General features: G+C 38.2%; 1 protein-coding gene across 1 annotated transcript; it reads right to left on the reverse strand.

Moving 5' to 3' along the window:
* Window positions 1-994: 994 nt before the first annotated feature.
* On the reverse strand, window positions 995-11,398 carry fbxl3l (F-box and leucine-rich repeat protein 3, like). Its single transcript, XM_051859771.1, has 5 exons — window positions 10,923-11,398; window positions 10,264-10,624; window positions 8,649-8,771; window positions 5,503-5,674; window positions 995-3,221 (listed from the first exon to the last, which is right to left on the reverse strand). The coding sequence occupies exons 2-5, from the start codon at window positions 10,621-10,623 to the stop codon at window positions 2,578-2,580; spliced, it is 1,299 nt and encodes a 432-aa protein (XP_051715731.1). The 5' UTR covers window position 10,624; window positions 10,923-11,398; the 3' UTR covers window positions 995-2,577.
* Between the last annotated feature and the right edge of the window lie 288 nt (window positions 11,399-11,686).

Raw genomic sequence — 11,686 nt, forward strand, 5'->3', positions numbered from 1 at the left:
TATAATCCAAATTAAACTGCTAAATTAAATTATACATAAAATTATCTTATATTATCTTATTATTTAATATGCACACATTTGTATTTTATACTGAGAGATATAAGTCCCCAAACAAACTTTTTTTGTTTGTGAAAAAAGACATTTAAAATATTATTTAATAAAACACCTGTATGTAATATGTAAATGTAACAAGTGTGCCGCACAAGTCCTGAAAAGTGAAACTAAAGCGTCTCGATCGCCCCCGGGTGGTTGGTCCCAGTATAGTCATAAACCCCGCCCTCTCCATGTAATTTAATGGGAATAAACAATTAATTTACACTTCAAATAATTTTTTTACAAAGAAGGTTTCTGTCATTTTATGTAGTTTTTATCATGCTGATCCTTGTTCGTTTTTAAAATAGGTTTGGTTATTTGATGCTATAAAAACGGGGTGTGACGTAATGATTGACAGCTGTGATTAACAGTGTCTCTGAGCGAAGTAGTCAACGGACTTTTTTCGGGAGGAGGTTGGAGCTTTAACTTTAATTTACATTTCCATAACAGTTTATTTCACACCGACATAATGAGTTGTTCTGCAGTAAACTGTACTAACCGATTCTGCGGGAGTGTGGGCGGGGCCTTGATAGCGCGCGGCTCTACTTCATGCTCACCACTGCGCAGAATCGGCCCCGAATCAGCACAAGATGGCGGCGCCATATTGGGACATTGGCGGCTTCACTTTTCCACAATGGAAGAGAGTGGAGGTGCGTCGTCCATAATTTTTTTTTACAGCCCTATGGTTTGTAATGAGATTGTGTGATGACATTTGTAATGAAATATATATATGTAAATTAAACATTTTAATATAATTCAAGAAGCAATATTTAAAAGTATGGGTTTCTATTATGAAATATGAGATTTACATTATGATTCATGTTTATAATATGAACAAAATATGAAAATGGCATTTAAATGATGCTATTTGATGCTGTAATAGGTGAATGGAATATAAAACTATAAAAATGACATTTTTATTCATTTCAATTGTGGATGTTTTAATAGTTTGAACAACCCTATCTGTAGGACCTCCCCTTAAAGTGAGACCAACACAAAACAGTAAATAAAAACAACAACAACAACAAATAATAACATTTTGTTTGTTGACTCCTAATATTGACCTTCCTTTGAAAAGTATTCTATATGCTACCAAACATTAAAAAAAAAAAACACTTCCCAGTAAAGCTAAAGCTTTTTTTGTGAATTACAGTGAATAACACATCAGTTGCACTGGTTTGCTATTAATAAGAATCGATACAACTACACCAAATCTAGATATTCAAATTCCCATGATAAGAAACTTTACACAGTATCATTTCAATGTAACATACGAGGACAGTGTAAATGCATATTATACTTTGAATGTTTATAAATCTCAAAATAAATAACGGCACAGTGTTTTACAGGAGCCAGAATGTTCTGTACACAATAGTTATTAAAACATTTGCATTATCAAGTACAAAAATAATTGGTAGGAAAGGCCTGTTGGAATTAAGAATTTCAGTAATGAATTTATAATACATATAGTGTTATTTGCAAAGTTATTCTATTGCCAGAGAATGATTGTTTTTAACATAGTGAAATATACTTAATAAATTAACCAGTTTATACTATTTCTGTAAAAATGAATGGTATCACTTTACAATAAGATCTCATTTGTTAACATTTAATTTCTCATTCTCATTTAATAAAGGCCTTCTGAAGTGAAGCGATGCATTTTTGTAAGAAACATATCCATATTTATAACTATAAAACTATAATACATATTTATAAACTATAAAACTAGCTTCCGACAAACTGAAGTAACTTAATGCATATGGCCGTATGCCGGAAGCCAGTTATTATACATGCAGTTTATAAAGTTTTAAATATGGATATTTTTCTTACAAAAATGCATCGCTTTGCTTCAGAAGTTCTTTATTAACCCCCTGGAGTCGTATGGATTACTTTTATGATGGATGGATGTGCTTTTTTGGGCTTCAAAATCACTCCCATTATAAAGCTTGGAAGAGCCAGGATATTATTAATATAACTCCAGTTGTGTTCGTCTGAGAGAAGATATACACCTAGGATGGGGCTTGAGGGTGAGTAAATCATGGGATAATTTTCATTTTTGGGTGAACTAACCCTTTAACAAATGAAACCTTATAGTAAGTAGTGTTACCAAATGACTTGTTAGGATCTGTCACTGAGAAAAGTCTTCCTTTTCTTCTACAACTAGTAGCTGTATTCTGGCTAGGCTATAGAAGAAAGGTTAGGCCATAAAATACAAGTCCCTGAGGCCCAATGAATTTTACATAAAGAACTGGTTTCACGTGTGCGCACTTGTGTGGAACTGTAAACACTTTACATTCAAATCCCATCTCTGAGATCCAATCACAAGTCATGTTTCTACTACAGCAGCTCTTCCACACTAATGATCCAGATGTTCCGTTTCCCAATGCTAAATTTTAATTACCCAGTTCTGTCTAATGGCTGCCAAATGCAGACTGCTTATTTACATAGGAAGACTAGAGTGGATATCTAAGTGCTTTGATGCATCTACCATGTGGGCATCATATCAGGAAACCAAATCCGGCCCAAATGTTTGGAGACCTCGCTGTGGATCTGCTCGATGTTGTACGTGTTGTCAGGGATGAGCACCTCCTCCATGATGGACAGCTGACTCAAGCGGCCGCCGCATATCTTCACGAACTCCATTAAGCCACTGCAGGTGACCTCACACTCGCCCAGGCCGATGGCCGTCAGGCTCCTGCAGCGCTCGGCGATACGGATCAGCTCTTCGTCCAGCGGCTCGAGCCCATTGGCGCACACCACCAGCTCCACGAGACGCGGGCAGTTCAGGCCGATGCGGCCCAGCATGTCTTTACTGACCACCCGACCGAAGTACAGATGCGTGACAGGCGTCTCCTCGCAAAAGAAGGGCTCGAACTCCTCCTCGTTCAGGAAAAAGTACATGACGATGTTGACCTGGGGCGAGTGGCGGATGAGGGCGTCCCAGCTGCTCTTCTTGATGCTGTGGAACTGGGTTTGGCCCGGGTTCTCGCTCACCACATCGATGCGCAGGTGCTCCAGGTGGACGTGCTTCTCGGAGGAAAGGGCCAGCAGAAGCTCGTCGCTCAGCAGGTGGTAGTTCAGAGCCAGTTCGCGCAAGCCGTGACACTGATCGGCTACACACAGGATGCCTGGATGTGCAAGAGGCAATGAGGTGAACAAGGGTATAGTTATACAGTAACTTTCATTATGGCCCTGTCAGTAAAATCCACCAGTATGCAGGGTTTCCTGTTTGCCATTTTTAAAGGTGACCTATTAAGCCCCTTTTTACAAGATGTAATATAAGTCTCAGGTGTCCCCAGAATGTCTGTGAAATTTCAGCTCAAAATACCCCATGGATTTTTTATTATACCATGTTTTAACTGCCTTACTGATTTGGTGTGTGTACCTTTAAATGCAAATGAGCTCGTGATTCCAGTCCACTGAGGCATACACAATACAGGAGAAGCTCACACAGCAAATACAACTCTCAAAATGGATCATTACAAACTGTTCGTGATGCAGCATATCACTGTATTTTGTGGATGTTTGCTAACATTCGATTCTGAATTAGTTTGATAGCATGCTGCACGGCTAACGTGGCTAAAGCTCGATAAGAATGAAGATGCGTTTATGAATTTTTCGTGTTAAAAATTAAAATAACGACATGGCTCTGGTCTCCGTGAATACATTTGAAACAATGGCAACTTTAGCCACATTTAACAGTACATTAGCAACATGCTAACAAAACACATTCAGAAAGACAATTTGCAAACATCACGAGATATATATGAAATTGGATCATGAACAGTTGGTATCGATCCATCTTTGAGAATCAACTTCTGTGTCAAAGTTACTGGGTTGTCCTTTTTCACGTTTTCTGGGTTGGTAGATGCAACGGGGATCCGATTATAGCACTTAAACATGGAAAAAGTCAGATTTTCATGATATATCCGGTTTAAGCAATAATAACGGTTTGGCACGACGGTGGAGAAGCGGCTTAAAATAACAATGGTGTGTAGTCCACATCAGGACAGGTTTGGCACATGGGTGCACAGCGACCGCAAAGTCGGCATTCATGAATGGCCTTCATAATATTCGGTCTCAAATAGTGGCAACGACCATTGTAAAGGCATTGTTGCAATATGTAATAACATGTTTTTACTTCAAACTCACTTCATAACATCAGTTGAGTGTTCTTAAACAGACATATTATTTCATAGTTTTCTATACAGTGATAAAGGCTATGTCGATTAACATTGCATTATAAATATACTTTATTATCATTAAAATACCCGAGAAGGCTTGAAGAACTCAAATAAACCATATATTGTTGTAGTCGTGTGTTTATTAGTCATGTTTAACCAATTTTCTGTTTATTCAGCTACAGCGATAGCATGATGCCCATAGGGATTTCCTGGAACGATCTTACTTCTGCAGGGGAGTGTTTGGAGTTTTTGTACGAGAGCGCCCTCTGGCTTTCAGATGGAGCAGCATTTACTACTGATCACAGAGCCGTGCTTCACTGAGAAGCTGCGCATAAAAAACGCAGCCTTTAAGAAATTGCGTTCGGTTTAATTTCGACTAATTGTGCAGCGCTAAAAGCAAGCAAACAGCGTAGTCAAGAGGGCAAACATCGACGGCTCTTCTCATTTACAACTTATCAGATATATTCGAAAAGGTTATGTTAAGAATCCGTCGGGCAAAATGTCAAGCAGTTTGTATCAAGTGTGCCGCACAAGTCCTGAAAATTTCGATCGCCCCCAGGTGGCTGGATGCAGTATAGGTCATAAACCCGCCCTCTCCTTGTAATCTAATGGGACGTGAGACAAACTTTTTTTCCAAAGATGGTTTCTGTCATTTTATGTAGTTTTTAATCAAGCTAATGTAAGTTCAAGTGTTCGTTTTTTTAAATAAGTTTGGGTTTAGTTAGTTATTTCATGCTATAAAAATGGGACGTGACATCATGATTGACAGCTGAGATTGACAGCTTCTCTGAGTGAAGAAGTCACTGAGGCACCAACAGACTTTTTTCGGGATTTTCTGGAGGAGATTGGAGCTTTAACTTTAATTTCTACATTTACAGAATTGTTCATTTCACACAGACATAAAAAAAGTACTGTTGCTAAAATTAATAGGCTTAGTTAATAGGATTTTGCAAGCTTTGGTGGAATAATTTATACAATCATTTGGATGATGATAATAATGTATTAAAAAAAAATATTCAAGTGTGAGTTTAAAGTATGTCAATGACATGACTTTAGCTTATATTAGTTTGTGAATTATGAATAAACTCACACACACAGACCAGCAACGTGTATTAAAAAAGTAAATGGGTCAATTTGGAGTTCTTGTCGACCTGAAACCAAGTTCATATTCAGTCTAAATCCTAACCTATTAGATCTGCCATGACTCAGATGGTGACGCACTGACCTGCCGGAGATACATGAGGACAGCTACTCATCTTCAGCAGCTTGAGCGTGTCACTGTTGTTGGCGACCAGTACCTTCAGGGAAGGGTCATCAACCGGTGTGTCATCAATTTTTATAGAGGATAGGGACTTGGAATTCACAAACACCACCGTCAGGGCTGAGACGAAGTGTGACTGAGAACAGACCAGACAAGACAGGCAAAGTCAGCGCCGCCGGCTACTCATGCCCTTTACATGAAACGCTATTTCATTATTTCATGAGGTCACCCCGCTTTGTGCTATTTGTTTTGTAGGGATGCTAGTTCATTTTTTGTAACTACACACTTATATTCTTTAAAAAACAATACATAAACATGCTATTTATTAAAATATTTACATTGCTTCAAAAATAATAACTACAATAATACATTACAGTGAAAAATTTGTTGATTTTGTTATTTTTCTGGGGATTTATTATCAAATCCTCAGTAAGGTTAGAGCCTTTAAAGGGATAGTTCACCCAAAAATCATTTACTCAAGTTGTTCCAAACCTGTATGAATTTCTTTTTTCTGCTGAACACAAAAAATATATATTTGAAGAATATGAGAAACCAAACAGTTGATGGACCCCATTCAAAAAACTACTATGGAAGTCAATGGGGTCCATCAACTGTTTGGTTACCGACACCCTTCAAAATATGTGTTCAGCCGAAGAAAGAAGTAATATATATTAAGTGTATTGTGAAATATTCATATATAGATACAAATATTTAAGCATAGCGAGATTTCATCATTTGCAGTGCTTTATGAAGTGGGCGTTTCTTTTAGAGCTCTTTTGGCACAATTTGCGCACAATGTTGGGTACACTGTAAAAAATGCTGGGTTAAAAACAACCCAAGTTGGGTTGAAAATGGACAAACCCAGCAATTGGGTTGTTTTAACACAGCGGTTGGGTTAAATGTTTGATCAACCTGCTGGGTAGGGTTATTTATAAATGTTCACCTTTTGATTATTATTATTGCCCCTAGTAATTGTATTTTGGGTTCATTTTAAGTCAGCCATATAGTAATTTTTAAACAATAGTTGAGTTAAATAAAACTACCCAGCAGGTTAGGCAAACATTTAACCCAACCGCTGGGTTAAAACAACTCAGTCACTGGGTTTGTCCATTTTCGACCCAACTTGGGTTGTTTTTAACCCAGCATTTTTAGAGTGTAGATTACTTACAACTTGTAGACAGTTACTGATTCCAAATTACATGACAAAAATTGTAATTAGTAAAGTAATCCATTCCATTACACATTTAAGGTAATGTAATCTGATTACTTTTTGATTACTTCTAGATTAATTTTGACCTCGTTTATCACATTAATTTGAATAGGATAAATAAATAATGTAAAAAATAAAACAGTCAAAATAAAACACTTACTAAAAAGATGAAATATTTTATGTTTACCTGCATGTCATGTGAGCATTAACTTACATCAGAGAACTGTGAACTTAATTTTTTAATTATTTTTCACTTAATTTTATTATTAACTAACTTATTAATCACAGGAGGTACCTCAAAAAAATATTAAACAGGTTCAGCTGACAAAAAGTTTGGGGAATCCCTGCATTGCATGTAAATATGAAAAAATGCTGGGTTAAAAATGGATAAACCCAGTGACTGGGTTGTTTTGACCCAGCGGTTGGGTTAAATGTTTGCCCAACATGCTGGGTAGTTTTATTTAACTCAACTATTGTTTAAAATTACTGTATTGCTTGCTTAAAATGAACCCAAAATATGTTGGAAATTAACATTATGTTTAATAAATGAACATTTATTAATAAGTTTAATGAATAATAATTAAACAATAAACATTTATTAAGTTGCTTATTAATAAAAGTTCTCTTTTTGATTAATATTGTTGCCTCTAGTAATTATGTGTCTGATTTTTAATTTCCAACATATTTTGGGTTCATTTTAAGCAAGAAATATAGTCATTTTTAAACAATAGTTGAGTTAAATAAAACCTAACCCAAACATTTAACCCAACCGCTGGGTTAAAACAACCCAATCGCTGGGTTTGTCCATTTTCAACCCAACTTGGGATGCTGTTTTCAGTGGTCACATGACTAGTGGCTGTTCTGTGTGTGCAATTCCACAAACTTGAAAGACTGTGTATAAGAAGTAGAGTTATAGAAAGGAAAATTTACAAGATAAAAAAATAGTAGTAGGAAGAAAAAATGAATTAGGAATAATTTACTGCCATTCTGTGAATAATATGTACTGTAATCAATAGAAAAGTAACTGTAGTCTGATTACGAGTATTCTAAAACGCAATATAATCTAACAATTACTTATTTTTTGGAATCTGGTTACGTACATGTAATCACTTACTACCCAACACTGGCTGCTCGCCACAACTTTCTGATTGGTGGAGTGTTCTGTACAGCATCATGGGTAATGTAGTTTTTTCACCACAAATTCAGCTGTTAAACGCAACTAATTAAAAAACAAGTAGAAATAATGCAAACAGACGGCTTCAACACCATTGATTAACAACCTCGGAGCTCACATGAGGTCTGTCTTGAATGATTTATAAGTAATGGTTTCCCCATGGAGAAAATGAATTGGGTTTTTACTTCTGGAACCTGACTGTTGCGCTGTTTTTGTGCTGTTGAATATTTCCTCATCAGAAGCACCTCCTTAGAGAAAATGGCCCTGACCTTAACAGAGGACACCAGACAGAGTGAAATGACGACTGAAGGATAATCCAGCCTCCAGGTGAGGGCACTGACTCATCCAGATCTTTCTGGAGGTTGTATAGTGTGACGACAGCAAGTATAAATACGGACACAAACAACAGAGCCATCTGGAAGCCGTCACATTGATGTGTGATTAATCCTGTCAATCTGGTACTGTTAAATAAAGAAGTACAGCCTTCTTTGTTTTTAAATCTTTTGTGACTAAGTAAAGCCACAATGAGATTCAACTTGTCACTTTCAATACTGGTTACACTGCAGTGTTTCAAACTGTCAGGATTTTGTGGAGGGTGAAATTACATGTTTGACAGCTGTGACATTCTAGTAGTTTTAAACTAGCAGCATGTTTTAGAGCAGATGTTTGATGTCATGTTCAGCTAGTAGATGTCGTATGGCATGGGTGGACGGGATTCTGTTATACCTGAGACACGTTCATGAAGCTGGGTCGAGCTGTGGAAATCAGACCCAGTGTCTTAATGGTGCAGTTCACCAGCTGTGAGAGGATGTCGCAGGCCGCTTCCGCAGACTCTGTGCAGCTGTCAACCTGCAAAAACATGTTTTTTATATTTTATGTTTATTTTTTTGTCATTTTTAAAATGATTTGTTATACACTATAACAAAAATCTTGGGTTATTTTTAAGTCCTGGGTTGATTTTTTTTAGTTCTTTTTCCAGTGTTTGGGTAGTTTTTGTGTTACCCATCTCCTGGGTCGGACGTAACAACCCAGCGTTTGGGTAGTTTTTGTGTTACCCAGATCCTGGGTCGGACGTAACAACCCAGCGTTTGGGTAGTTTTTGTGTTACCCAGATCCTGGGTCGGACGTAACAACTCAGTGTTTGGGTAGTTTTTGTGTTACCCAGATCCTGGGTCAGACGTAACAACCCAGCGTTTGGGTAGTTTTTGTGTTACCCAGATCCTGGGTCGGACGTAACAACTCAGCGTTTGGGTAGTTTTTGTGTTACCAGATCCTGGGTCGGACGTAACAACCCAGCGTTTGGGTAGTTTTTGTGTTACCCAGATCCTGGGTCGGACGTAACAACTCAGTGTTTGGGTAGTTTTTGTGTTACCCAGCTCCTGGGTCGGACGTAACAACCCAGCGTTTGGGTAGTTTTTGTGTTACCCAGCTCCTGGGTCAGACGTAACAACCCAGCGTTTGGGTAGTTTTTGTGTTACCCAGCTCCTGGGTCGGACGTAACAACCCAGCGTTTGGGTAGATTTTGTGTTACCCAGCTCCTGGGTCAGACGTAACAACCCAGCGTTTGGGTAGTTTTTGTGTTACCCAGCTCCTGGGTCAGACGTAACAACCCAGCGTTTGGGTAGTTTTTGTGTTACCCAGATCCTGGGTCGGACGTAACAACCCAGCGTTTGGGTAGTTTTTGTGTTACCCAGCTCCTGGGTCGGACGTAACAACCCAGCGTTTGGGTAGATTTTGTGTTACCCAGCTCCTGGGTCAGACGTAACAACCCAGCGTTTGGGTAGTTTTTGTGTTACCAGATCCTGGGTCAGACGTAACAACCCAGCGTTTGGATAGTTTTTGCGGTCTGCAGTTCCCCCGCCAAAAGCGAGTCATCTCCGGCACGAGATCCAGCACCGTTACGGTGGAAACAGACAACAGAGTCTGGTCGATTACACTTGAATTACTTCTAAATGTTTCATTTTTACTTCTAATATTTGTTCAATGAGCTTAAATCTAGGCAATATGTATTTAAAACTATAAAATAAATAGGAAAATAAAGGAATCATCATACAATCCAGTTGTTGTGTGAAGTTTAGAGGATTTAAGTTAATCCGTAAACATTAATTCATGTATGAAGTAAAAAATAAGCTAGTATTATAGTAAAAATGAATCAACCCATTATGCTGGGTTAAATAAACAACCCAATTTGCTGGGTAAAATTAACCCAACATGTGTTCTGTCCTACATTTACCCAGACCTTGGATTGTTTTTAACCCAGTGCTTTTTAGAGTGTATGTTTATCTTACGACTCCAAACTTTTGAACGCTAGTTCAACACATTTCCATGAACGATGACCTACCTTGAAGCTGACGTACTGCAGGTGCTGAGCATGTCTTTTGATGATCTGCTGGATGAGATCTGGGTGTGTGGACCTCAGGTAAGACGTAGCTGGCTGGTTCAGCTCAAATTCAAATCTCCTCCAAAGATCTGGGATGTGAAAGACGTCGTTCCACCGGCGACACACAGAAGAAGCTCGAGCCCGGTCCACCAGAGACAGGTACTGGAATATGTGCAGGACCACGTGATGCGGAAGATTGCCCCACATCTCCTCAGTGGGTTTCTGTGAGGTTTGGAGGAACGTCGGCGTGACACTCCTGTGTCTCTTGTTTCTGTCCTCTGAGGGGGTGAAGCTCTCACACTTTGATCGTCCCCTTTTCATCCTGTTTAGTGGAAAAATCCCAGGATTCAGAGACAAAACTGGTTCATTTTAAGCCAACCATACAGTAATTTTTAAACAATAGTTGGGTTAAATAAAACTGTCCAGCAGGTTGGTCAAACATTTAACCCAACCGCTGGGTTTGTCCATTTTCAACCCAACTTGGGTTGTTTTTAACCCAGCATTTTTAGAGTGTGTACATTTAGCCTACTAGAGGCATACTGTAACTAAACAATACATTAAAAAAACAGTGAGTATGGCATATTAGTCACAAATGCATGTTTTCTAAGTATTTAGCCTACCTTGTATATAGTTACAGCCCCAAGCCTTATATAGACATGCAACAAACTCATATGTTCAGTCCAACGTTTCTTCGTCAACATAAGGCATACCATCCCAAAACACATTGCTTTGCTCTGCTGTGAAGTTTTACCAATTGCAAATGCACAATCTGTGACTGTGTGTGTTTCTCTGTCCCCATAATAAAGCGCGCGTCGGTGCGACAGATCCACTGCTCTGAGACCGCGGCACGTGCACGTGAGCGCGCGCAAACACGGATCAGACTCGCGCGAGATATCTGCTCACTGCATCAGAGCGGGTGCCATTTCAGTGTCGTTCAACTCAAACCTTATGGTATTTTTGATCAATTAATTCATAAATATACCTGAATCTGTCTGTTTAATGCGCATGCACATTTATTTTTTATGCTGTTGATGCAATATATATGCAGGAAACTTATATCCTCTTAAACTTATGTTTTGGTCTCATAAAAAAGAAAAGGTCAAACAGATTTATCCATTATGTCATCGTGACTGTTCAAATGTCAAAGACATGGATAGAGTATCATATATTGCATTATCTCATGTCTGCGAAGACAGACATATTTTGATACAAAGGTACGTCACGTGACCAATTCTGATGGAAAATACACTGTAAAAATAGAATTGTAGAGCTTAATAGAACTTAAAAAAGTAAGTAACCTTAAAATTTTGAGTTCATTAAAATTACAAATTTGAGTTAATACAATTAAGGCGATTGGTTTAATCAACAGGAACTCAAAATATTA

This window comes from Ctenopharyngodon idella, chromosome 14, assembly GCF_019924925.1.
Source record: "Ctenopharyngodon idella isolate HZGC_01 chromosome 14, HZGC01, whole genome shotgun sequence".
NCBI lineage: Eukaryota > Metazoa > Chordata > Actinopteri > Cypriniformes > Xenocyprididae > Ctenopharyngodon > Ctenopharyngodon idella.

What these genes read in the sequence shown, in the direction of transcription:
- fbxl3l (XM_051859771.1), bottom strand. Translation starts at nt 10,623, where the DNA reads ATGAAAAGGGGACGATCAAAGTGTGAGAGCTTCACCCCCTCAGAGGAC. An exon ending in TGCAGTACGTCAGCTTCAAG is followed by an intron (nt 8,772 to 10,263) that starts GTAGGTCATCGT and finishes ATGTTTTTGCAG; the next exon opens with GTTGACAGCTGCACAGAGTC. An exon ending in GCTTCATGAACGTGTCTCAG is followed by an intron (nt 5,675 to 8,648) that starts GTATAACAGAAT and finishes GTCTGTTCTCAG; the next exon opens with TCACACTTCGTCTCAGCCCT.